At 38.8% G+C, this 27,264-nt stretch overlaps 4 protein-coding genes across 4 annotated transcripts in view; 3 read left to right on the top strand and 1 right to left on the bottom strand.

Moving 5' to 3' along the window:
* Positions 1 to 730: 730 nt before the first annotated feature.
* Positions 731 to 4,386, top strand: LOC108667117. Its single transcript, XM_018154101.2, has 4 exons — positions 731 to 899; positions 1,343 to 1,498; positions 2,034 to 2,213; positions 3,414 to 4,386. Exons 1-4 carry the CDS (start codon positions 752 to 754, stop codon positions 3,647 to 3,649), a joined length of 720 nt encoding a protein of 239 aa, XP_018009590.2. The 5' UTR covers positions 731 to 751; the 3' UTR covers positions 3,650 to 4,386.
* Positions 4,387 to 7,871: 3,485 nt separating this feature from the next.
* On the top strand, positions 7,872 to 9,160 carry LOC108667116. The gene is made up of 2 exons (XM_018154100.2): positions 7,872 to 7,899; positions 8,242 to 9,160. Exon 2 carries the CDS (start codon positions 8,264 to 8,266, stop codon positions 9,158 to 9,160), a length of 897 nt encoding a protein of 298 aa, XP_018009589.2. The 5' UTR covers positions 7,872 to 7,899; positions 8,242 to 8,263.
* A 430-nt stretch (positions 9,161 to 9,590) lies between these two features.
* On the bottom strand, positions 9,591 to 12,633 carry LOC108667115 (phenoloxidase-activating factor 1-like). Its single transcript, XM_018154099.2, has 6 exons — positions 11,935 to 12,633; positions 11,386 to 11,534; positions 10,965 to 11,184; positions 10,281 to 10,392; positions 9,879 to 10,063; positions 9,591 to 9,640 (listed from the first exon to the last, which is right to left on the bottom strand). Exons 1-6 carry the CDS (start codon positions 11,999 to 12,001, stop codon positions 9,591 to 9,593), a joined length of 783 nt encoding a protein of 260 aa, XP_018009588.1. The 5' UTR covers positions 12,002 to 12,633.
* A 3,278-nt stretch (positions 12,634 to 15,911) lies between these two features.
* LOC108667124 (transient receptor potential protein) overlaps positions 15,912 to 27,264 on the top strand; it is a 16,332-nt gene continuing 4,979 nt past the window's right edge. Inside the window, exons 1-14 of the mRNA XM_018154110.2 lie at positions 15,912 to 16,176; positions 17,022 to 17,178; positions 18,243 to 18,338; positions 18,679 to 18,911; positions 19,807 to 19,960; positions 20,271 to 20,441; positions 21,489 to 21,723; positions 22,584 to 22,857; positions 23,407 to 23,538; positions 24,401 to 24,534; positions 24,863 to 24,983; positions 25,919 to 26,114; positions 26,651 to 26,773; positions 26,885 to 26,953. Coding sequence (XP_018009599.1) covers positions 16,016 to 16,176; positions 17,022 to 17,178; positions 18,243 to 18,338; positions 18,679 to 18,911; positions 19,807 to 19,960; positions 20,271 to 20,441; positions 21,489 to 21,723; positions 22,584 to 22,857; positions 23,407 to 23,538; positions 24,401 to 24,534; positions 24,863 to 24,983; positions 25,919 to 26,114; positions 26,651 to 26,773; positions 26,885 to 26,953 — 2,256 coding nt within the window. The 5' untranslated portion in view covers positions 15,912 to 16,015. The remainder of the gene's footprint in view (positions 16,177 to 17,021; positions 17,179 to 18,242; positions 18,339 to 18,678; positions 18,912 to 19,806; positions 19,961 to 20,270; positions 20,442 to 21,488; positions 21,724 to 22,583; positions 22,858 to 23,406; positions 23,539 to 24,400; positions 24,535 to 24,862; positions 24,984 to 25,918; positions 26,115 to 26,650; positions 26,774 to 26,884; positions 26,954 to 27,264) is intronic.

Below are 27,264 nucleotides of genomic sequence, written 5' to 3'. Positions count from 1 at the left end.
AGTTTATTCATTTGGTAGATTGCACGCGAGTGTATCATTTTTTGCCAAAATAGAGTAAAGATCAGCCGTTTGTAGCTGAATTATTTTTTAGTTTGATTATTTCGAATCAGCTTCAAGAATAAGTAACCTCGAAGCAATGTTTTAAAATATTACATTAAGGTTGTACAATTACATATCTTGAATTATATTGCAATCAATCATCAGCTGATCGTGAATTCAGGGCTGTTGCCAATGGCAAAAAGCTCTCATCTGATATGCAACAATGACTCTTTACTCCCAGTGACCAAACTATAATTAAACTAGAAAGTTTTCGATAAAGTTCATCCATATCAAACACAGGAACATGTACATCAAATACGAGTATATTGTGTTCATGCATGCAATGCTCTTATGCACCACGTCAGTGAGCTGTTGACGTCCGAGAAAGGAAGTATCAGCTACCTTATCAGCGAATAAAATATAAGAATGAGTTCCCAAAACGTCTGAGAGCGGAATACCAATTCATTCGCTTCTCAAAGATTATTTCCTTGTAATAATAATGATGAACTTAAGAAATTTCATAAAATAATTAAATATTGCAAACAAAATGTAGCATTGCCAGTCATTCTGCCTCCAACACTCATAATAATAATTGATCATGAAGGTTAAAGTTGTCTCCAAAACATTTACCAAAATGTTACGAGACACCGAAGTGACCTGTGCTTGTATATGAATCTAACTTTCTTTTTGCAGGTTAATTGATCTATCCAAAATGAACTTGCGGCTGCTTGCGGCGCTCGGGGCGCTGCTGTGCGTCTGCTGCAGCATCGAGGAGGGCTCAGCTTATACGTTCAGGACTTTCATGGGCGCGGAAATTGCCACAACTGCGATCTCGAGCAGCGCGCTCGTGCAGCGTCCGTGTGAGTTTAATTATTTGATATTTATATATAGAATAAAACATTAGTCGTTTTTTTTCATACTACTTTTATTTTCGTGTTGGTTTTGTTTCCGTATTCGATTTATTTTCGTATTCGTTTTACTTTGGTATTCGTTTGTTTTCGTATTCGTTTTCTTTTATAGTGTGAAGCATCGGGCTATGATAAATTGTGAGACCTATAAGTAAAAACTTCTAATCACATTCCCATTGACCGTTAATTGATGAAATATGCGAAGTTGAAATTAATAGCAGTTGTCGAGCTAAGAAAAGCACGGCGTGTTAACTTTAAACACACAATGGAACATCAAATATCATATAATTTTCGTAGAAAACACCCTGAAATTACACGTAGTTTTGGTACATATGGCAACTTCTCATGAACAAAAATTGAAGGGAAGAATAGTGTAAAAGTATTTACCTTCCCAGGCGAGTGTCGCGCGCTGTGCGGGGACGGATGCGTCGCGGTGGCCATCAGGCGTCAGCCACCACGCCACTTCCACTGCTCCTTCACTGACAAAACCTTCGCTGATGTCACCACCGGACTTACGGTCCCTGCTCTCGACAGCAGGGTTTTCTACAAACGTAAATGTAGTTCCATAAAAATATATTCAAAAATTATAACCTCGAACATGTAAATTGTAACTTAAAAAAATTTATTTTAGCTTCATTTTTCATTTTGCACAAGAACATAAACTTAGGTTAAAATTGTCAATCTCACTATTTACTCAATCCCTGTTTTTCTGAATTTTTTCGTGATGTGTGTTAAGCACTTGAAAGCGCACTGCCTCGATTTCTAAAATTAAATCTATCTTTACATAGACAGTGATAGACTTAACTATCAAATAACAAATCATATATCTGTAGAATTGTTTTATCAATAATGTATTTATTTTCTTTGAGTTCAAATCGTCAATTTTTTTAGTTCTAACAATACAAGATTCCGCATGTATTTATTGTAGACTCATCATTACTTGCAGATACTTACACATGTATATTTTCAGATTTAAATTGGCCAAAAAACGATTTTCAATTCAATCCATACACTGGTTTATAGCACATACGTATTAAACTTGAAATTATGTAGTAATTTTCAACATAATTTATATTTGGGAACGAGGCCTGGGATGCCTGCCTGGCTTCACGCTCGTGGACAACGTGGGCTGCATTTACGTCTCCACCGTCGCACTGAACTTCACCGCCGCCGCCGCGTCCTGTCCCTTCGACTCCCAACTCTTCACCGCCAACTTCCTCATCGACTTCAACGCCATGCGGGAATACCTCCTGAGGAATTTCTCTAGTAAGTTGTAGAGTAAAATTCTGGAATCATTCAGCTCCACGCCATAAAAAATGGCAAGTCTCGGACTTGATAAAACAGATCTGTACTCATGATCAGGCTTATTTATTAGAACTACTTGTCTCACGATGAGGATTGTTCCTATAGAGTCGTAAAATATGAGTGAACGGGTGCCGTCGACTTTTACCTCTCCACTGCTTATTTTCGATCTAATTCTACTTCATGCGCGATTACCTCTTGAATAACGATCGTAAGCCCGGAATGGACAGTGGGAATGTTAGTAAATTGCTCTATTTTTCGTTTATAGCCTGATTGTCGAAAATAATTGTGGAGTCGCAAAATCATGGGCAGCTGACAGCACGTTATAAAATCATTCCAGCTAACATTATGATATTTAACCTCTCAACTGACTCAAGCATATATGACTTATCAGGCAAATAAGTCCAACAGCTATCTCAATCAATCGTCAGCTATGGAAAGATGGGGTTCCAAAGGCCGGATCCCTTGTGAATCAAGTCACGAAAAGTTCAAGAATCGGCAACAGGCCATGGGCCTATTTCTTCAGTGCCGACACTTCTATTATATTCTATGAACAAGAATCGGCAACAGGCCATGGGCCTATTTCTTCAGTGCCGACACTTCTATTCTATTCCATATGCTCGCAACATTTGTGAGAATCCTCGCGTCCTAAAACTAAATTACAAAACCTATTACAAAACATATTATTACTTTTAAATATTCCATTTAGAAGGCTTGAGCATAATTGCTATCAGTGCGCTTATATTTTTCAAAAACTGTTAAAAGCAACTTTGAATGTTATCAAATTGTGAATGCCTCTAGTTTATCTGGCAAATCCTCAATATTATCATTTACTGAACGCAGATGGTTTCAAATGGTGTATGTGCGCATATCATTATATACATGACTTAGGGAGAGTATTGGGTCAGATCAGTTAGTTTTAAATATTCTATAATTAAAGCTACATAATTTGTCATAAGTTTGAGCTTACAAGTCTCCATTGTGTGTAGTATAGCTGGACATCATTGAAACCCATTATCCGACTGAGCCAGTCGAACAAAAAAACCGTCGGTGAATTAAATGTGTATGAAAGACGTGTTAATTGTACGACTCGAATGGAAGTATGTATCACTACGGTTCTTGATTAAAAAGTATAATCTGAGTAATCAAGTGTTATTTTCTCAGCCTCGCGCTTGCGGTTCTGGATTGGCCTGATCCGTGCTACGGACTCCACTTGGCAATGGCTCGGAGGCGGGACCATCCCAACCACTCACCCATCACCATACTGGGGGCAAAATGACCCGAATAACCCAGCGCCCAGTTGTGGGGGAATACATTTTGAGCCTGGAGTGAGTTACTTGTATCATCTGGCCGATGCACCTTGTGCCACAGCCTACAAGTTCCTGTGTAAGCAAATTTGAAGCCAATGACTTGAAATGACACAATGCGCCCCTTTTGCCAGCAGCTGACCAATAACTATATTTATTCTGGCGCAATTACTTGAAATTATCCGAGTTGCTTGCATACCAGCTATTCTTAGCAAACAGTAAGAAGCAAAAATTAGACCGCTGATATACGATACCCCAAACTCTAGCATTAAAAATTGAATGAAGTTATGTATAATTAACGCTTGCAGAAGGCTGATCGCTGGTTTCCCCTGTATCAGTGAATAAATAGGGTTTATTTACGTTAAGTCATCGTTGCAATGGAATCGAGATTCCTGACAAGCATTAACAATCATCGTTTCATAACCAGAATTTCCAGTCATGGCGACATTTCCCTGATCCCGTTAATTTCTCCGCATCACCACAGAATGTGCGGCATGACTTGCATTATTTACGAGGTGATGCATTGGCGGCTTAAGTGCGAGACTCAAGCTGCTAAATTTCGTTTACTTATTAATCATCAGTCAGTAAGACGCATGCATATTAATCATACTGTAAGTCAGTAGGACACACGCAACAGCCTGCTATACGATACAATACTACCATCTTCAAGATAATCCCTACAAATATCTCCACAGTTCAGTTGACATTAGAATGAACTTCGACCTTGTAGAAGTTTGACTCGCAATTATCATGTGGCACGGAGTATCAAATTCTCAGTTCTACGCATAACTTCACTTATGTCTTTATACTCGTGTTATTTTCAGCTTGAATATATGTCNGGGTAGTGGGAGTGAGGGTAGTGGGAGTGAGGGTAGTGGGAGTGAGGGTAGTGGGAGTGAGGGTAGTGGTGATGAGGGTAGTCAATTTTCCACGCGTGCCAAGTCTCGATCGTGACGCTCGGCTCAGGCGCTGCAGCGGCTGGTCGCCAAGACGACGCCTTCGACCCCGTCCATGAAACACATTCTTGTGTGGTGCGTGACAGTATTGTTTTATATTCCCTTAAAAAGCAAACTAATTTTTCTGCCTCTATTAAAAATAATTGGAATGGTCTCAATCATGCTTCGTACATCACGACATGGAAATGGTTTGGGGGCTAAACCATTGGAAAAGCTAAACCTTCGCTGTGCTGGGGCTATTTGGAACCGAATGTAATGTACTATGAAGAAGGCATTGACTATGCGGCACTGTCATATGTGCAGTCCAATAATTACTTCTACCACGTTGCCGATCAGTTCTGTGTAAACCATACGAGTTTTTGTGTAAGCAAAATAATTTGTAGTATGCCGCATTGTTATGCATGCATCTCGTTTGCTACCAGTAAATTTGTAACTGATAATTGATCTTTTGGTGTAAACTAAATTTATTAAATCAACAGAATCAGAAGCTTTACGTTGCCTTAAATGACGAAATCTGTTGATCAGAATCTATGAACCAGATTTATTGGACTTAACAATCCCGTATAAACATGTTAAAGGTTTACAAAGTGATATACACGTCATCAGTACAAAAATCAAATAAGCAGCTTATGAAATACTTTCAGTATTTTTTATCTCTCTTCTCCGACTGAGGGAACACATTCAATAATGTGACGTAGACACGCACACAAAAAAAACTAAGGTTCAAAGTATTTCGAGGCAATGATTATTTAGTAGTAGCATTAATTTCTGAGCATCAATTACAATTAGCAAGACTGATAAATAATTCCTCATTAGCAACGCACGTCCGGCACAACTAGGTACATGAGTGGTCAGGTCTTGGCTGCTAATAGCAAAGCTAATATCGATCTGCCAGGCTCGTCTGGGAGCGATTGTCGCTTTCTTCACGACTTCGGTCTGAAATATTTTACACGCTGAAAACAACTAAGAATGTAAAGATGAAAAATGGGATCAAAATTTTATTTATTTTGAATTGGTTTCTGATGCAATTTGAATCAGTTATATCTCTTTTGAATTTATTCGAGACTACAATTTTTGAAGCTTTGAATTGATTGAATGTGATTAAGCATTCTGCATGGGTCATGGAAATTAGTTCGCAGTCTAAATTTCACATGTATCATGAATCACATGCACAAGTTCTCGAAAATATTCCATTAAAATTGGCGCATATCAAGCTCATCAATGTCTTTAACACCTGATTTGCAAAATGCAGCGAGGTCGGCTTGCTGCACTGCGCTAGTGATCTGCGCTGTCCCTTCAGAGGAGGGATGAAAAATAAGGTCAGAAAAAGTTCAATAATTTTATGAAAAAATTTGAAAAATATCATATATGTATATCCCGAAATATAAACACTTTTAAAACAATCCTTATTATAGTAAAGCGTGATATACCACGATATATTTTTTCAGTGTCTGACAAAGTTATCAATTAAGATAAGTTCTTGTTCCGAGATAAAATTTTCTTTACAGATTTTAAAACAGATTAAAATTATATCAATTCATGAAAACTTAAATACTTTCTTATGCAGAGTTGAAGCGGGATGAATCTTTATTCAGATGAACACTGACAATAAAATATTTATTTAGAGCGACAAAACGTAACTGACATTATCGTAACATTTCGTAATTTTTACTGCTACTCGTACTTTTTCTCATATAAAACATATCTTCAGTATTTTTTAATTATGGTTAATTACCTATTTGATTTAATTTCATTATACAAGGACAACTTTCGAAAAATTCGCATTCAATTACAGCAAGGATTTTATATTTTCTAAATCAGTTAAAATTATTTTTTTTTTTCATTTAGCAGGCTGATTATAACGCAGTGATGGGCGGGGCCCTCGTCCCGCGCTCTGGTAACGCACGTCGCTTGACGTTCGTTTGAACGTCCATCATTTGTTCTACGTCTACAATTTGTTCATATCAAGTTACGCATTTCTAACGTGTGCTTATGAAATTCTGCATTTCCATCATGGGCACCTTAATATATAAGTTGTTGTAGTATGGAGTTGTGAGGAGAAAGTCTGGCCAGCATCGATTCGCATCACATCACTCCTCATAAATAAATAGAATAATAAACAAGAAATAATATATTGTAAATATATCATTATATATATAATGTAATATATTTATGTAATTTAAAAAAATAATTAATAAAAAGGGTAATATAAACATATAAATAAAATCTATTCATACTATATATAAAAATAATTAAATAATAAAATAATGAAGTCCACAAATCGGCCAACGCTGCGGCCACTAAGCTGGCCATCAGTGAAGAGTTCGTCTCACCGTCCGGTCGATGTGCTGACGTCATATCGAAAGCCTATGAGGTTAAGGACTAAAACAAACGGAGTGGAAAAACATAACTGCAATATACTATTTATAACTGCGTGAGATGTTAAACACTGGAGGAAGCTCGCAAACATAACTAAACTGTTATAAGCAACGCTGAGGTTCAAACGAGTGTCATTGCGCGTTGGCGACAAAAAAATTGTCGCCAGCGCGCAATGAGCATGTGAAACCATGTGTTTAATTACATGGTTATTGGTAACGAATTTAGAGTTTAAAGCGATCACGAGTGCTTGGAATTAACGGTTGCATTCAATGCAGGTTTAAAGCAGGTGTAGCTCAGTTGTTAGAAATTTCCGTATTTCTTGAATCGTCCAAGTTGACGATTCTTTTTCTTAGTCTTAGATAGGAAGGGATCTGTAAATAGTTAAGATGAGAACTTGAGGCGGTGACGACCACGGCATTGTTGCTCCGTCAGGAGTTCATGATTTATTAAGCCATGCCTTGCTAAAATCTTATTTTTCGTTTGAGTGATCACTCTTAGTTTTCGTTATGTTTATTTTTTGCCTTTAACTGCATGTTCGAACTTCTTTGTTTAGAAGGTTAGACTCCGAACGCGCTTGGGCTTTGCCTTCAACTTAAATTAGTCTATTGGCCTGTGGCTTTTGAATTTCTTATCACGATTAAACTATTAAATAAATATTCCTTAACTGAGAGGAAGGGCGAAGTTCTTCCTTAATCTTTACTGTTACTGTACTTGCGTTTGCGTCGGAGTCTGCCTTTCTCCTACTACTAATGAATTTCCCTTTACATGGCCACTTAAAATGCCTCTTAAAATTTCAGCTTGACGCCAAAGATTTTAAGGTGGGTTTAGGGATTGATATAAATGTAATATTGAGAAATGATTGAGGTCTAATTATAAAATTTCATATTTACTGGATTTAAAGCTGTAGCATTCTATTTTTTAGAATAACTGCAACTCCCGAGGGGCCGGTACGACTTCTGCTACACTGGGGAATCTCATCTATATTTATTCATTTACCTGTTTATTAAGGTGTGTTTGATTCTATTTGAAGAATTCTTTTTACCATTGCGCCATTGATGAAACCTTTATTCGAATATTAATCACCGTTACATAACTTGCGTTCTACTGTTTCGTTCATTTCTTTCACAGTTATGTTGGGCTTCGTTTTCGTCCGTTGGGACAGAAGTTTCTAAAGCTCAAGCTGTTGTTTCCTATGAGAATGTCGTCTGTGACCGGCGCCAAACTGCTTCGAGCGGCGACGTTTTCGAAATAAAATCGTTCGTGTGAATTGTCTTTTGTATTAAGCCTAACATAATTTATTCTTAAAATCTTTAACTTATAATATCTTCTCCCGTTATTCAATTTGTTCAGTTTGTGTCGAGTTTCCCTGAGAATGTCGCAGGTTGGAATGTCCGACAGCGGCCCCGCTCCTGAGCAGGAGACCAGCGCCTCGTACGTGAGGAAGCGCGCTGCTTACAAGGGTAAGATTACTCTGGCTCTTAAGAAGTTGGTGGTTGCCTCTGTTGACTATGAAACTAAAACCATTCTTGTTGCGCAAATCAAGGATTATCTTCGTGAAATTGACACTTTAGATGGCAAAATTAATGATATTTCTGAACCTTCTGTTGATACTCTTCAAGAACAGTTGAATTACCTGATTGATGTAAGTAAGAACCTTTCTAAGCATGAAGAGACTGCACCTCACGATGGTCATCGTGTAGTTACTAAAGTTGAACAGGTTAGATTGCCAGCTCTTCAATGTGCCACTTTTTCAGGAGAGGGCTCTTCAAGCCTTGACTATTCAAGCTTTATCCAACAGTTCAATAACGTAATTGATTGCCGCCACTCTCTTTCTGATGCATCTAAGTTAACTTACCTCAAGACTTATTTGAAAGGGTACGCCCTCAAAATTATTGATCACCTCTCTATTAACAATGAAAATTACGCTGTGGCGCTGCAGATGCTTGAACGCGAGTTTATTGATCGCAAAGCCCTCGTTAATGACTTGATTCAGAAACTTTTTGACCTTTCACCTAAATATCATCCAGATTATTTGGGGACTAAGATTTATATTAATGAAATTAGAAGCACTGTTAGTGATCTTAAGAAGTGGGACTGTGACTTGTTGCAGGGAAGCGGTAACGTTATGCTTTCTGTCCTATTGTTCGGCAAACTGCCAAATCCTGTCAAGCAGGAATTCGCTCGGAAGTTCGACAACTTTCCGTCTTGTGAGGTAATTTTTGATAATTACCCTGAACCCCTAACAGTTGTTACCCCTAACAGTTGTTGAGTTCGAAGTATACAATTTTTGGTCATGGAACCAAGTTTCGAGAAATTATGCAGTGCAAAACAGGCTCATTGCGGCCACAAATGCAATGGAATTTCAATCTTTATTCTTACTCGTGCAGAAAATTCGGAGGAAACGCTCTTTAATTATTTATATAGTGTAATTTACTTATTGGTTTTCATTTAGTGTAATAACAGCTAGTAAAAGGCCCATTGTAACCCGGACTTAGTAGGGAATTCCCACTTTAACTTTACTTTGCATTTTTTAAGAACATTTGCAGAGACCAAATTAGAAGTAACACTTAAATTTTCAGTTCGAATAACTCTTCCCCCCTTTTTAAAGTTTCCTCTGTCCGCCATATATATTAAAATGTGGGGCCGCCTCAATATTAAAATGTGGGGCTTCTGTAATTTTCGTCACGACAGGTGGCTAATTAAGCATCCGAATATCTCCTTAACATACACGGCGCCAGGTCTCCGATAACTGCACGCACACAAACTCACAAGAAAGTAACACATATATCTATCATTGATCGCTAGATAAATAAACAAATTATAAATTTAAGAGGTATATGAAATTTAATTAACTTTATTCAGTTAAGTCTAGAAGTTGGGCATCTATTTTGTGCTCCTCGACTCGTTTTCAACTTGGATCTTTCACTGCTGCTATAATCGTGGTATTGTAAACGTATTAATATATTAATAATATAGATGAAACTTACTTGTAAAATTTACGTCTCGCTGCAGTCTGATGAGCGCGATGTCGTGATCTAGGACAGAGTTATTCCCAAACCTCGGATGCACGACGATTTCTTCAGCCAAAAGAGTAAGGCGTTCATCAACGCATATGTTATCGATGCAGTCAGGGTCTGTACTCAGCCTCCAGTCCCCCAAAACTACGTGCGTCCTTAGTGGGTGAAACACGGAGAAAATTCGTTAGTTAACGTTAACAAATTCTTGTGACAGTCTTGCGTACTTTTTGTGCACAGTTGTGGTGGAGTGATAGCTGACTGTGCCTAGTGTGTGCATGTTAGCTCGTGTAGTGCGAGAAAATCAGGCATGAAGTACCGCGTAGCACACAAGGAGTACACTGTCCATCACAGTGCCTAGATCACAGTACTCACATTTCCCAGTCGCGTAGATGACTTTGCACGACGCAGTGTGCAGCAGTCAAAATGTAGCGCCGGCTGATGAGGGACCCACCGCATAGAAACTTCCTGACTCCCTTGATTTGATCTGCAAGCAAGAACAATTAATTACTTAGACATGTCTATTTTTTGCCCATTTGTTATATTTTAGTCGATTTTCTTCCAATATCTGTAAGGAAGCATCTAGGTTTGGGTGGCATCATTCACGAGATTCTTTGATCTAGAACTTTTGACTGAATCCCCTTCAAGTGTTAGATTACTGTTTCGCTCTCAAGTTAGATTACCGCCGGTGATTCGTAGCCGTTGGTAATCATATGTCGCGATTAGTAGCCACAATAGCTCAAGACTTCACCAAAAAGCACAGGATTCGATTGCAGAAATCCCAATCTTCTGTGTTCTGAAGTTATAATAAAATTCCGTCTAGTATGCCTACTACCTCTGTCAGTCGTCTAGTCTGGTATACCCAAGTCGCTCTGTCAGGCGCACACTGTCTATCACTTACACCGTTAATTATTATGTTCTGTACTCACGAATAATAAGTGACCAACATCAAGAGTTATCTACAAGGACAACTCGTATATTAACGTATATACTGACTCTAATTATTATTAGTTGACTCATTTCCCCTTATTAGTGCTTCGCTACATATCAGCGACTCACGCTTATAATGTATAGCCACCATCCAGGGGTATTGCCCCAACCCCGCGCTCGTGCCGCGCACAATACGTTCGTTTGACGAAGGTTGTCCACACGAATCAGGTAGAAGGGATGACTGAGAACTACTACGTTGCTCGCACATCTCACGCCGGAGTCTCGTCCTTTCCTTCGTCGTGTTCAGACGAGATGACACTTCTGCGTCTGGGTTTGCCGGGCAGCAAACCTGGCGTTGGGTGAAGGAATTTAATAGTAGCGGCCGATAGCTCACCAACTTTAACGAGAACATTAAAAAGTTGTATGCATGCACAATCCAGAGCCCGTGATTGAGATAACAGAGACTATAGATTTACCTATGTGCTTGCATATCACTTCGAGTTAAAAAACTAGTTGAAGTATGAACATAAGATGGTAAGAACGTACATACCTTAGCTCGGGGGCCGGAGAAACCGCAGATCGCGCGTGTGACGTTGGCTCGCCTGTGGGGGGCGTTGGAGCGCAGCAAGCACCACAGCGGCAGACACTCGGTCAGCGGCACGCATGACTCGACGGAACAAACTGCCAATGTCCGCACGCCTGTGTTGTGATGTTTTGTAAAGAGTCATTTGGTTAATTTTTGTGCATTTAATGTTATACAGCATCACTGGTTGGTGCTCAGTTGGAAAAAATGCATCGCAGGCGACAAAAAATTGTTCCGGTCAACGCCGAGCGGCCGATTAGGAATGTTCATAAGTCACTACTGAGAAATTGAAAAAATCCTTAAGATCGAGTCCGGAGATGAACAACATCCCATCTTTCGTCAACATTTTTCCAAATATATAATTTCCGATCATATTGCTTACCGGAAAATTGTAAATTATTATCATAATTAATGAGATTGCGCATAAAAAGCCTTATTTTACCAGTTACAGTTAAGCATGAATTAGTGCCCAATGTCTTGGAGGGAAAGAACATGCATTGTTCTATGTATACTTACCCAATGCTCCTGACGTGAACATGAGCAGGAAGCCTAGAGCTGCCAGGTTTTCAGTTGTATGTTTCATGTTTAAGAACAGTTTGTCGGAACGTTCCCTTAAAGACTTTCATGAACTGCAGTGGAGAATCGTCAATAGGTTAGCATGATAAATATAATTATCTGTAATCGCATATTCATGTCGAACTTTGTGGGTGGGTTTGTATACGTGTTTGAAGACCGCACCACAAATGTATGGGGGCTGTTCGGGTGCATGTCCACGATACTTATAATGCCGGTAGATGACCAGAAAATGGAACTTCATTCTTAAATGAAAGAACAGGAAATGAATGGAGGTAAGGGAAGAAAGAATCGCATCAAAGAAGTAAAATTTGAGTTTGCAGTGGGTAAATTTTAATTTAATTTAAAAGACGCAAAATGGCTTTTTCGATAGGCTTGAAAAGAGAGTTAAAAGGAGTTCTAATTAACTATTCAAACTGTGGGATTGGAGTGGTTTCTAGGAATATTACTTTAATGACGGGATTTGACATTAGAGGATTCTAAAATTGCAGGAATATTCAAGCCCGGGCATCGTCAGACTATACTTCTGGTCTATTATAATTTTTTTTTTTTGAAATTTGTGTTTTTGAATCCTAGTACTGAAAATACATAGAGGCCATACGAACGCGAATCCACGGTACTCATCGTGTTATAGTTATACTATTACCACATTCTGGAAATTAATTTTTAGCGAGAGATTAGTAATTTATTGCGAAACTGGGAGGAATGGGTTATAAAATTGAAATTTAAATTTTTAAAGTTGGATCGCAGCTTTTTTAAACGCATTTTTTATGCAATTTCTAAACGAGAGTAAAATGGGAATTCGATGTAAGATGTTGTTTTGAACGAGTCTATCTTTCATAGTATACATTAAATTGATTATTATTAACAGGAATCAAGATGCCGGAATTTTAAATGAAGGTATTCTAAAATTGCTGGGATTAGCGGACCCAAGCCACATCGGACAAACTTGCTATCCTGTTACAAATTTGTCATAGTTTATTCGTGTTTTTATTCGAAATCTGATACTGGAAATGTACACGGGCTATTCCAGCTGATATTGCTTACAACAACGAATGGGCATTAAGTATAAGTATTGTTGAAGTAACTCCGTGAAAATAGCTGTTTCATTCTAAAATAAATTGATGATCGTAAAAAAATCATACGAACAATTTCGTACGAAACCATTCGCCAAATGTTGGCCAATTTCAGTGCTGTATTATTTATTTTTATTTACTTCAAACCAAAGCTACGATATCGTAAATGCGAGCGTCATCTCACGGACAATAAGCTGCGCCTGTAGCTTACAATATTATAAGCTTACAACAATATTATTATTATTATTATTATTATTATTATTATTATTATTATTATTATCATTATTATTATTATTATTATATTAATTATACGACAATACGCGCATGACGATACGTTGTTTGTTCTATACGTGATGTGTTAATTAGAGATTACGTGCCATCATTAAACAACTGTTTTATCAGGAGATCTATTAATTAGTCTGTTTCATCAGCAAACCGCGCGGCACAGAACGACTGGCCTTAACAGACTCATTTATTTTGTTGCATTTTAAACCATTATTTTTTAAAGGGCATCAATTGCACCACTTTTTAAATGAGATATCATGTTCTATTTTGAAATCCATTAGGAAATATATTAAAGTGGTTCTAAATCCCTACGTATACTGTATGTACAAAGGACGAACGGAACACCTCGCACAAAACTCATCAGTTCCCAAGAGCAGTGAACAAATGAACGCACGCGTAGCAATTAAAATTAATTGTGAAAATCACATTCCTGAGTTACCAGGATAATTATATTACTGATTTGAAGGTCTCACGATAATAACGATGCAATAAAAGGCATTAATCTTTACAATTTAGTTCTTTATATTTTACTGTATATCTCTTTTACTCGGTAAACCTGTTTGCTTTTGATACACAATACACTCATCACTTGCTGCGCCATACAAATTCAGTTTGAAGTACTGAGCTGGTAAATCACCAATCCCTCGACTGCATAAAATAAAGTCTATGTATTAGCTCAAATTTCCATTATACAGTTAAATCCCCCTAGACCTTCAGCTATGGGTGCGCGTGAAGCACTGAATATTACGACTTACAGAAGTTCTTTCATAACGCTTGCATATTTTTAGCCATGCCATGTATGCATCATGTCTACACGACGACAGAGCCTCGCCTGTGCATGACTGCCCTCCTGCATAACATGACTGCTGGCCTGCATAACATGACTGCTGGCCTGCATAACATGACTGCTGGCCTGCATAACATGACTGCTGGCCTGCATAACATGACTGCTCTCATGTAGGAGTACAAGCGTCTCCTTCATATGATCGCCCTCTTGCATTACAAGGCTTCGTTTGTTTATTAACTAAAGACCTCAGTTTATCACGTATTCAAAGATTCTGCTGAAGAAATAAAAGCTCTATATTGTTAGCGTTTTTGCCCTATCTTTCCATACTAATTCGGTTTTATTTAAATGCATCAATCTCCTACCCGACCTCCTTTAATCCCGACATACTATTAACGTACTATACAGATTTCATATATAGAAGGATTTTGTCTTGTCTCACAAGTGCGTTAGCACACTCGAAGCCAACCTTGCTAAGCTTATGTGTGTTAATTAATTTAGATATAATATTCACCTTTTCTATTACTGATTTTCTGTGATGCTTTCACCGCTTCATCATTCATTTAATAAGTGATGAAGTGATGCTTCATTCGCAGTATAAATCGCAAGGCCGACTCGTATATGACAGCGACGCAAAGCAAGGCTTAAATTCTTACCCGCTCTCAGCCCACTTTTTTTATTTTAAATTCTTTATGAACTAGCGATTTAAGCAGAATAATTATGAAAGTATTTGCACCAATAATACAAACTTTCCATTTATTCCAGTTATATGTATCCATAAGTCATTGATGCTAAAGGAAATAATACATATTCTCCAGCATGCCGCTAAAGGCTTAACACGTCTATATATGAACGTCTGCGGCTTGAAGGGAAGACCTACAACTGCTGCTGCGGCCGACGAGAGGAAGGGGTTGTAGTTTAGCGTTGCCAACGCACTAGTGTTAGGGTCAATAGTGACTAGTAGGGTGGGGTTAGTGGCTTCTTATTGATGCAATTATCTGTGCAAGGCCATTCGAAAACATTCTGAAGCGATATTAAGCATAAATACAACCTGAATAATACGAAAGTTGCAAGTGACGGAAAATGACCGCTTATTATAAATAAACCCAACCACTGAATGCATAGACTATTAGGACTTCTTTAGAACACAGTTGTCGACTCATCGACATCATGGTAGATTCAATGGTAATAGTTAAATAATAGACTAGTAATAGTTAATAGTAATGGACTTGAAGGTAATTGAACTTATTTCCACGTTATAGCTTTTAAACTGATAGCCGGTACGTAACAATTTTATGTCCTTTCTCCGAAAAAGATCTGGTAATTAGAAAACCTGAATTTCAATAAATGAATGACCAAGTCTCGATTAATTAATATAGAAAAAATAAAACAATACAACGAGCTGTCTTTCGATCAGTCATAATCAACTTCAGAGGCATTTTTCTTAACATTTTTCTTAACATTTTTCTTGATTTTTCATCTTTTTTGTTTTTCATTCTATATCAGTTAAATTATTAGACCTTCCACCATTGTTTCCTTAATAAACAACTCACTCCATTTAATTGATCTTCCTGAAGTAACATTTTTTGCTCATAATTCATTCAAACAATTTTCAGAACTTTCACTTTTTTCAGTAGTTTATTTTCCTCCTAAATTATCGCCCAATAATTTTTAGGGAATCATTGTCGAATGTCAATATTACATGTCAGTATTGCCTGCTGATCGTTTACCATAGTCCATCACCCCGCTTTTTCTTTCAGAAGAACTGTTATATTCTATGGATAAAATACAAAACCGATGAAGGCAAGTAGAGAAACTCAGGACGAATAGCTAGCATATTTACTCACGTCAGTTACCAAGGTGGAAGTAGAGCGCCAACATGGCCGCCGAGGAATCCATCGGTGAAGATGCAGCAGAAGTGTCGCGCATCAAGAAAGACTTGGACGAGCTCAACGACGCGGAGCTGGAGACCATCCTCACCCCCGAGGAGAAGCGTTACATGCTTTATGTTGAGCGTGGTGACGTGGCTTCTGTTAAACAGTGAGTTAAATAACAGGAGAAAAGCCCAGCGGAGAAGCGTTATATGCTTTATGTTGAGCGTGGTGACGTGGCTTCTGTTAAACAGTGAGTTAAATAACAGGAGAAAAGCCCAGAGGAGAAGCGTTACATGCTTTATGTTGAGCGTGGCGACGTGGCTTCTGTTAAACTCTTCTGTTCTGTTAAACAGTGTTAAATAACAGGAGAAGAGATTTGTGAAGAACGGGATGTAATTGCAGTCCAGCGATGAGCCCAGTGATGGGTCAACTTGTGTTATAAGATTTTTCAACTAGATGTTGCTACATAATGTAGGATTCCTAACCCGAGATAAAGAATCAACTATTAAACATCGATTTTATGAAAAGACCGAATGAACTAGACAAGATCTCTGAGCCCTTCCGAGGGTAAATTTGTCCGCTGTCATTGAGCCTTTCCAACTCAATAAGTCAATATGTCTATAATAAAAGGTACATAATTATCCTAGTAACGCGGCGGGCTAAAGCAATAGTTATCTCACAACTTCAATAACCGCAATCGCATCTTGCCCGAATACTGATAAATACAATACTAGATAATTTTATTTTTAAGGACTTGTCTAGCCGGTAGCATAATGTAATTTTAAACGTGCATTCAATATATATGAAAGTTTGAATAATCTACAATTTTGTGCTCAGAAACCACTATATGCCTTAGTTTTCGGTCACTTGGATTAACAATTTCTCAACATTCGTTGCATCCTTAGGGAGGCGTTTGCTGTTTGAAGTAACATTGAGACCTCCATACGTTAATTCATAGCATGAAGAACCGAGGGATAATTATTTTATGAAGGAAATACTGTATACGCGCAGCATCCTGAAGAAGGGCCACAAGGAGAACCAACGCAAAGAGAAGAGCTTCAACATGAACTGCGTTGACCCTCTCGGCCGCACGGCTCTCGTCATCGCCGTGGAGAACGAGAACCTCGACATGATCAACACTCTCCTGGCAGAGAAAATCGAGCCCACGGTACGTATGAACTGTTCGAAATAACCGTGAAAAACGGTCTCAACGGCATTCTATTGGCCAGCCGCTTGGTAAAAATAAACACTTTCGCCGTTTTCTTATAATTTGGTAAGCGTTTCTAGTGTTGAATTGAAAAAATTGCAACATAATATTTTTTCAGTTGCCGGGCGGCCATTGAAATGCCATTAAAACTGTTTTACGGCGATTTTTCGAACCGTCTGCAGGGTTTGCGATTGGCATGCCGAGTGCAAAATTATCTTAGCCACAAACATACCCACCGAATCAAAGTTTACGACTTACTCAGAGCATTTAATGCGATCGTAAGCCAAGAGAACAGACATGACTGCATGGGCGTCTGACTCGAGGGTTCGCATTTCATGACTCCATCAACTCTTCTGAACAGAAAAGATTCACTTTTTCTCGACAATAAACATCCTTGTAAGAAAGTGATCGCAATACACTTTGTTACTTGCTAATCACTCCACTTCTAAACACGATATAACATTTATCTCACGACATGTTGGATTGAATGTCTCTTGAAATGATCGATCGCCTTCTAATTAACTTAACGTTAAATTCATGCACTGCCTAAACATATGGCAGTGATTGCATTAACATCAACGCTTAAAAAATTACGAAGACAGCTTACTTTATGTGCAGCTTTATTTCCAATTTTTGTGTCGTTTCTATGGTCACATTCCACCTCATACTGCTTGCACTCAGTAACCTTTACCTATCAACTATTCTGCTTACCTTTATTCTCTTTTCTAATATAACTATTGAAATGTTATTACATTAATCGTTTTCTACTTGCAAATTTTTTGGTAATTTTTTAAGCATCAATGTCACTTAATTGCTGGAACCGCTAATTCGCCAAAAACTTAAAAGAGAGTAAACTTCCTCGATAATTTATTATATCGCTATAATACACGTTTCGGAGTCTTTTTACCGTTACCTTTACCACGTTTCACCGAATTTTCGAACTGATGATTGAACTAGACACCAAAAAGTTTAAAAAAATATATGATGAATTTTCGTAATTTTTTTCTGTGGAATCCCGTACACAGGACTCTCTGCTGCACGCCATCGCAGAGGAGTACGTGGAGGGCGTGGAGGTGTTGTTGCAGCACGAGGAGTCCATCCACAAGCCTGATGAACTTTACGTGAGTGCATTACCTTACCATGGGAGACTCCAACTCGTCGGAAACTGCGATCACTTTCTTTGGCTAACTTATGTAACTATAATAACTCTGTAATAAACAAGGTTTAAAAGATTTACGTGAAATGAAACTGCGGTTTGCATTTATGTTTACTATTCGTCAGTACTTCATTCGGAATAATAGGATGTGTTACTAGGTTTAGTTGAAAAAAACAAAAATTTGCTATCAAAATTAGCTTGAGTATTATTTAATTTATCATTTATTGATGCCGGGTTTCTTCAATAGGCAATTGATCACTGATTTAATGGATATAATTATTGTTTGTGCTTTCCAATTCCCAAAGTCATGGCAGAAGACGGCTGGCGTGAAGGCGGCCTTCACGTCCGACATCACGCCTCTAATCCTGGCCGCGCACAAGGATAATTACGAGATCCTGCGCCTGCTCCTAGATCGCGGGGCCGCCTTACCCACGCCCCACGATGTCAAGTGTGCCTGTGACGAATGTCTTGTGTCTACGACTCGCTCATGTGATGTGTGTTGCGAGAGCCTAATGTCCAGCGCCGACGACTCGCTCAGGTGAAGTGTGTTGCGGGAGCCTAATGTCCAGCGCCGACGACTCGCTCAGGTGATGTGTGTGTTGCGGGAGCCCAATGTCCAGCGTCGACGACTCGCTTAGGTGATGTGTGTGTTGCGGGAGCCTAATGTCCAGCGCAGACGACTCGCTCAGGTGATGAGTGTGATGCGGGAGCCTTATGTCCACCGCAGACGACTCGCTCAGGTGATGTGTGTTGCGGGAGCCTAATGTCCAGCGCAGACGACTTGCTCAGGTGATGTGTTGCGGGAGCATAATGTCCAGCGCAGATGACTCGCTCTGGTGATGAGTGTGTTGCGGGAGCCTTATGTCCAGCGCAGACGACTCGCTCAGGTGATGTGTGTTGCGGGAGCCTAATGTCCAGCGCCGACGACTCGCTCAGGTGATGTGTGTTGCGGGAGCCTAATGTCCAGCGCCGACGACTCGCTCAGGTGATGTGTGTGTTGCGGGAGCCCAATGTCCAGCGCCGACGACTCGCTCAGGTGATGTGTGTCGCGGGAGCCTAATGTCCATCGCCGACGACTCACTCAGGTGATAGGTGTCGAGTGCTCCTGTCAGCACCTAATACGAATTTGCTTTTTCTGCCTCGCTTCCAATGTTATGAAAATTGTTATGATATCAATGGTCGGTTTCTAATAGAATAATAATTTTCACCCAATAATAACTCTGCAGAACAATCTGCTGTGTTTATCGCATCATTAATTTTATCTGCAACTGCAGATTAATTAAATTAATTAATTAAAGATTGACTTTGCTTACAGTAGAACAGTCTGCTGTGTTTATTGCATTTATACTTGCAAAAAGCCATTTGTAAGAAAATAAGAGATATGATGACAATAAGTAAAAGCAGGAAAAATAAATCCTGAATTATTTGTACAGGCATTCTCTGTCCCGCATCAACGCCTACCGCGCCCTCAGCTCGCCATCGCTCATTTGCCTGTCGAGTAAAGATCCTCTGGCGACTTCCTTTGCGCTGTCCGAGGAACTCAACAAACTCGCCTACATGGAGAATGAATTCTCCCAGGAGTACCTGGTCAGTTTTTATCTTTTATTTTACAAATAAATTAGTGACTATAAAGTATTGTACAGCCATGACAACTCTACTATTCTGAAAATTCAAGTTTTGTCTGGTACGTTTAACGCTCACTTCTGTTCATTCCTTTTCAAAATTGAATGAAGAGTCTCAAATATATTTATTCCATTTTTGTCGCCCCGACAGAGTCTCGACGAACAGGTGCAGACATTCGCCACGGCGCTGGTGGACAACACACCCTAGTTTTGTTGCAAACCTGAACAATATTAAGTAATATTTCCTTTGTTCCTAAGAAGTGTTCCCCCGACAGAGTCTGGACGAACAGGTGCAGACATTCGCGACGGCGCTGGTGGACAACACGCGCACGTCGCTCGAGCTGGAGCTCGTGCTTAACTACGACCCTGAGGGCGACGCCTACGAGCAGGGCCAGCACATGCACCTCACGTGCCTCAGGGAGGCAGTGGCTAGGAACCAGAAGATGGTTAGGCCATGTGTAATATAGTTTGTGTGATACATTAAGATGGTATGTTACCACGTTTTTCTTGACTTCGTTTCGTGTCCGTCTGTCATCAAAAATGCAAACTTTAATTTAAAGCACTGCTAAACATCCTAGTAGGTTGAAATTTGGCATGCATGCTTATGTTGCCTAACAATTCAAGATTTGATCATCAGAAATAATATTTAAATTTTTTTTTTAATTTTTAAAAATTAAAAAAACACTAAAAATTCACGGTTTGGAATTGAGTTTTTTCTCGAACATCCATACTTGCCAACCCGTAAATTGATTTGTATTGCTAAAATTGCTAACTAAAGAGTAGAAAATAAATAAATATAAAAAATATTAAAAAAACACGTTTCTCTGGTTTTTACAAAACTAAAAATAATGAAATAAAACAAATAAAAAAACTTTTATTTGTTTTCTCAACGTACAAATCCCGTTTTCTCAACGGACAAAAATGAAAAACATTTACTCTTACATAAAATTAAAGTTAAGTAAAATGTTATGTAATGTTATGTAAGAGTAAATGTTTTTCTTTTTTGTCCGTTGAGAAAACGTGGTTTTTAAAAGTTTTTTTATTTGTTTTATTTTAATGTATGCTTCCATGTATAAGCATATCATGCTTCTCCTTATTAAAAAATTACTAATGTAGATGAAAAACATTGGATGTTTCTGATTTTTTTTTTTGAACCAATGATTTAAACCTCTATACTAAGCTACATTTAATATATCGGTTTTACACATTCCTTTTCTATTTATTCCTCTAATACGTAAAATTACTAAAACGCTTATCTGCTTCTCATGAACGTTTCCGTCTTCCTTAAACTATTAAATTTTGCCTGGTTTTGGCAGGATAAATTAAACCTGTTATAGTTATCGTTCCCACGAAATATTTTCCTATTATGCCGAATTAAATAACACAAATAAAATTTGTTCTAGCATTGAAATTAAATTGGTTCTAACACTGGAATTAAATTAGTTCTAACATTGTAATTAAATTGGTTCTAAGATTGTTTCGCTGTGGCACAGTTCGTGGCACACGCCAACGTTCAGCAGCTGCTGGCGTCTGTCTGGTACGACGGGCTGCCCAACTTCAAACGACGTAGCAACTTTCGGCAGATGGTCGACGTCTTGCAGGTGGCGTCGATGTTCCCACTCTACTGCTTCTGCTTTCTGTTCCTACCAAATTCTAAGCATGGCAAGGCAATGAAACAACCCATCATCAAGTTCATCGTGCACTCCTCTTCTTATTGTTTCTTCTTGCGTAAGTTTAAACTTTTCATACTTAGCTTGATAAAATTTCCGTCTCGGGATCCTCTATGTGGCGCTTCGCCATTCACCTCGCATGACTAGTGTGACTAATAACATCTACAGGCCTTAGTTATATGTGCTATAAATATAATGAATTTATTATTTTGTTACTGAAGAATCATAACGTTATTTTGTAGTGGGTGTTACAACAAACTAAAACCTCTTCACAATAACTCCATTGTGCATTCTGCAATAACTCCAACAATACGACATCCATCTAAATCGCAGGACCAGGACAAGCTAACCAAATTGAGAACCACTTCTTTAGTATAAATCAAACGTGGAATTCTAAAGAAAGTAAAGCATCATTAACTCTCCGTAACCATAGATGCTCGGGTCACCCATGGACATATAGGGTAACAGTTGTATGATACCGCCCGCAATAACTATATATTATGACGAGGGTAACATATAGAATGGAATAGATGTGTCGGTATTGAAGAAATAGGTCCATGGCCTGTTGCCGATTCTTGAACTTTTCGTGACTTGATTCACAAGGGATCCGGCCTTTGGAACCCGATCTTTCCATAACTGACGGTTGATTGAGAAAGCTGCTGCACTTATTGCCTGGTCCGTAATTTGTTAGGCATTTTAAGACTGAACATATGCTCCTGCATAGCTTCATTTAGTCTGTTTTTGAAGCTCTATACTCGGAGCGTCAACGATGCTAAATGTTACCCTCGACATTAGATATTTATTGCATCTTCAGTGCTGATGGCAGTGATCTCGCTGCAACTATGTAGAAGCTCTAGTCACCTATGTACATATAGGGTGACATTTGTATACTCATCATTATAATTTTATTGTCGTCAGTTCTGCTGGTGGTTGTCTCCCTGCAAGTCGAGGCTCTGGTCATCGAGATGTTGGGAACTCCTGGCATGATCGAGCGTCTGAAGCGTCAACAAAAAGAAGCCAGAGGAGCCTTACCGTCCTACGTTGAGTTGCTGCTCTTCGTCTACATCGTTGGGTTCATTTGGGCCGAAATAAAGTCCTTGTGGCAGGCAGGAATCGTGGACTACCTCAAGGATCTCTGGAATATTATTGATTACATCACCAACTTCTTCTTCGTAAATTGGATCCTTTTGAGGTACAGATGAATTGGTTATTGATGCAACATTGTTTCTCCAATAATATCCCCAAACCTAATTAATAAATTTGCTCCATTATCCTCTGATTAGGAACATGTAGTAGATTTCCACTTATGTGTTATCAATTATGCATTTTTAGATTTATTTTCGTATTGTTAGTTTATTTTCTATATTAATTATAAATTATGCATTACACTTTACTAGAGAACTTATCAGCCACAGATTTAAGTGTCAATCCAGCAAAAGTTTTCACAATAAAAAAAATTCTAGGTCCGGGGCAAACAATGACAAGTCTCCAAGTGACACAAAATATTTAAGTGATTTTGCATAATTCCATGCATGTCAGTCTAAACAAGTGCAGTTCGTCATAAACCCCCGACAGATGGCTTATTTTTATTGACAAAATTGCGGGAAGCCCATCGTGGAGACCTCTGGTTCGGAACTATTTTGATGCATCGCTTCATCCCTGATCCACCCCAGATGTATTTTTTATTTATCCTCATAGTTGAATATTAATAAAATTTTCTTACAAATAATAAATGTAACAGAATGACAGCCTGGCTGCTGACCCAGAAAGAGCTAGCCGTTGGTTTGAACCCTTACTACCCGAGGGAGCTGTGGCATCCCTTCGACCCTCTACTTCTATCAGAGGGCATGTTTGGGGCGGCTAATGTCTTCAGGTGACTCATCATTTGTTAACATTGTTCTTTGTTATTCGCTTAGATACATGCAATGAAACTAATCCCTCGTGATTTTTTTAATCTAATTCATCATATTCTTCTATCTTAGAAAAAGTTAACCTTTGTTTGCCGACATAACACTTCAGGGCCTTTAGATTGAAATAGAAGTGACAACGGTTAGCGCACATGGATTTAACCTCTTCTTACCTTGTCTTACCTTGTATCCCTTACCTTGTATTTTTGATCAGATTAGATAAATTAATTTCTAATGATCATCCATCAAGTTGCTGGGTCACTTGGGTGTAAATCATGTGTTTGCAGGGATTGGCCCGTTCAATTTGATGAACATGAATCCGCGACTTCTGAGGTCAGGATGGAAAGATTTGGGTGGTTTCATTTGTTGTTCAATACAGAGCCGATGACGAGTGCTCGGGATGGCCGAGTGCACAAGATCTCTAAAATTGAAGTAGCGGCGGGTTTTGAAACATACAACTTGTTGTGAAAATTCTGGTCGTAATCAGGATGGTGGCTCGAAATCGACCATATAAAAAATATTATATATGTACACTATCATTGTTATATGAACAAGTTTTAATGAATTTTAATGAACAAATTTAGATAGAAAAAAATTTCTTTGCTTTTCGGTTTGTAGGAGCCGTGAAAGTCTGAATAGCGAAAGTCGGAATATTACAATTTTTATGAATCTTCACATTTTTCCACACCGTGATATCGGACTAAATTACTAAATTATTTCCGAAATTTGTTTCCTAGTGTGCAAGGAAAGTATTCGCATTCTGAAAAACTAAATCATTTTGATTCACGTAATATAAAACGGTAATCTTTCTCACAATTTTGTTTCAAGTTTTCTGAAACTCGTGCACACGTTCAGCGTTAACCCCCACCTTGGACCGTTGCAAATATCACTGGGTCGCATGGTTTTCGACATCATCAAATTTTTCTTCATCTACACGCTCGTCCTTTTTGCTTACGGATGCGGTAAGGCAAAATTTGTTTCCACGCCAGTTTTTTCTTTTGCTTTATAATTGTTTGAATGATAAACGTACTCATTACCGGCAATCAAGCCTTCTCTATTGTGTTAATTTTTTATAGTCAAGATGTTAGTCCTAATCATATTGTTGAAACTATTCGTTACGAAGGACTTGAGAGTGCACGATATGTCGTTGTTCACTCTTATTAAGATCAGTATCTGCTAAAACAAACAATATATTGGACAGTATTACGTGATTATATGAGCAATGATTTAAATGTACTGCGTGCATTAAAGTGCACACAAACCCAACAAATAAGTTTTTCATATCTACAGGACTCAATAACCTGCTGTGGTACTACGCTGATCTTGATAAGCAGAGATGCTACTCACTGCCAGGGGGTCTTATGAACCCCGACAGTGACATGTCTTGCTCGGTGTGGCGCAGGTTTTCCAAGTAAGTTATTGTATTGGGTATAGTAACTTATATATATATCAGAGGTCACGACAGGAAAAGAATGTGTGCGCAGGAACTCTAAGTATTTTCAGGTATCATCCGTGAATGATTTATGCACGAGTTCTATAACTCGAGTTAATATTACAGAGGAGACGTTAGACAATATGACATTTAATACGGTCCATCCGGTCACGAACTCAGGGCGTTTTGTCGATCATTTAAGGAAACGGACGACGAACATGAGGATGAAATGGGCTATAGGCAATGTCACCTACATCTTCAGTTCTGTGCTCAAGCTTTCAGGGTAAAATATATTGGGCGTGCACGATCACTAGCAAAATTTTTCGGGTGATGCGAGACCAGAAACAATAAGGCACCCTGCTAACGACTATGATGAGCGCTTCACAGCCACACTTATTTTCATTGTTCAATAGTGGGGGATTTTCACTCATAATCTTATTGGTTCTTATTGCGGCATAACGTGTATGCATCTTTTTTTCTTGGACAACCTTAAATTAAAATAAAAGTTAGATGCAGAAAACTTTAATAACTAAAAGAGTCTTAAAAGTCATGAAGGCATCCAAAGAAATTTTAAATCCAAAGCTGGCCCATGAAAATCATTATCAATATAATAAATATATGATGAATCCTAAATTTATTGAAATGATAGTTGTTATTTGTGCTTTTTCGTCTCCTACTTTCATTTTATTGTATTTATCCCCATTCTGGCCACTCACACACATGCACAAAGTAGGTTCTGCCGAGCTATATAGGCTTGCGATCATGTAAACACAGGATAAAATGCTCAGGCCATGAATATCTTTGTTCATCTCACTCAGTAAGCTCCATGAACATTAACTTGTTCTTATTTCCAATTCCAATTAATGCTAGCTATTATTTTTCCAAACTTGACATTATCTTTAATTTCATTCTAGTTTATTTGAGACGTCTCAGTCACTCTTCTGGGCATCGTTTGGACTCGTTGACCTCTACAACTTTGAGTTGACGGGCACCAAATCCTTCACGAGGTTCTGGTCGCTCCTGATGTTCGGCTCCTACAGTGCCATCAACATCATCGTCCTGCTTAACCTCCTCATCGCCATGATGTCCAACTCCTACTCGAGTATAACTGTGAGGACGAGTATGATTTTTTCATGTAATTTATCGGATCGGTATGTATACTTCTATGCCGCAATTGAGGCTTCAGGTGAAAGATTTGTATAATTAATGGCGGTGCATCCAGCGTCCGATGCCATTCGAGAGCCGCAATTCTAAAATCAGGAATATGCGTAGAATTAAAAATTTGGTGGTTTAACCTCGGCAGCGTTCAAAACTTGAGATCTCTTAGTTAATTTACTTAATGCGCGCCTTCAGAATCAATTAAAAAATTAGAAAATAGCGAATAAAGTACTGCCAATCTACGCCCATAGATATATTAGTGAAATAATAATGCTGAATGCCTCAAAACAATATGTTTAACTACTTACAAACTTGAATTGGCTAAGTGGCTGTACTGGCTCCAAGCAGCGGATGCCTTTCTTCGCATAATCCCAGCACGCTCTGCATGTTATTGTTTAATCTCACAACACTTAAATAATATAAGTCATCAAAAGGAAAACATTACTGCATCTGATTATGTTCATTAAATAAATAAATTTGAACTAAAGGAACGCTCCGACACGGAGTGGAAGTTCGCGCGCTCGAAGCTGTGGATGGAATACTTCGAGGACGGCGACGAGCTGCCGTCTCCGTTCTGCCTGATCCCTCGCCTGGGCCACCTCTCTTGTAAGGTCCACCCACACACACACAGCAGGAGCTTCAAGCGCCATCAGGATGAAGATAAAGATTCCCAGTACCAGGTACGTGGTAGTGCGCTGCATTAGTGCTTTATCCCTTGCAAGGTCCACCCACACACCCACAGCAGGAGCTTCAAGCGCCGTCAGGATGAAGATAAAGATTCCCAGTACCAGGTACGTGGTAGTGCGCTGCTTTAGTGCTTTATCTCTTGCAAGGCCCACCCACACACACACAGCAGGAGCTTCAAGCGACGTCAGGATGAAGATGAAGATTCCCAGTACCAGGTACGTGGTAGTGCGCTGTTTTAGTGCTTTAGTGCGTGCTTGACTAATGAGAGAGAGGGAATGTACTTGGAGCTGCATGGACAATTGTGCATGTTAGTCCTTCGCCCACGTCCATTTACTGACTGTACCAGATATAAAATGACATTATCAACTAATATCTGAATATCAGGGCATCGTTCACAGTAATTTATCTATACTAA

This window comes from Hyalella azteca, unplaced genomic scaffold (assembly GCF_000764305.2).
Source record: "Hyalella azteca isolate HAZT.00-mixed unplaced genomic scaffold, Hazt_2.0.2 contig7647, whole genome shotgun sequence".
In the NCBI taxonomy this organism is placed as follows: Eukaryota; Metazoa; Arthropoda; class Malacostraca; order Amphipoda; family Hyalellidae; genus Hyalella; species Hyalella azteca.
This window is presented reverse-complemented; position numbering and strand designations above follow the sequence as displayed.

What these genes read in the sequence shown, in the direction of transcription:
- LOC108667115 (XM_018154099.2), bottom strand. Translation starts at nt 12,001, where the DNA reads ATGAAACATACAACTGAAAACCTGGCAGCTCTAGGCTTCCTGCTCATG. An exon ending in GTTCACGTCAGGAGCATTGG is followed by an intron (nt 11,535 to 11,934) that starts GTAAGTATACAT and finishes ATCACAACACAG; the next exon opens with GCGTGCGGACATTGGCAGTT. An exon ending in CATCTACGCGACTGGGAAAT is followed by an intron (nt 10,064 to 10,280) that starts GTGAGTACTGTG and finishes TCACCCACTAAG; the next exon opens with GACGCACGTAGTTTTGGGGG.
- LOC108667117 (XM_018154101.2), top strand. Translation starts at nt 752, where the DNA reads ATGAACTTGCGGCTGCTTGCGGCGCTCGGGGCGCTGCTGTGCGTCTGC. An exon ending in CAGCAGGGTTTTCTACAAAC is followed by an intron (nt 1,499 to 2,033) that starts GTAAATGTAGTT and finishes TTTGGGAACGAG; the next exon opens with GCCTGGGATGCCTGCCTGGC. An exon ending in CCTCCTGAGGAATTTCTCTA is followed by an intron (nt 2,214 to 3,413) that starts GTAAGTTGTAGA and finishes TTATTTTCTCAG; the next exon opens with CCTCGCGCTTGCGGTTCTGG.
- LOC108667116 (XM_018154100.2), top strand. Translation starts at nt 8,264, where the DNA reads ATGTCGCAGGTTGGAATGTCCGACAGCGGCCCCGCTCCTGAGCAGGAG.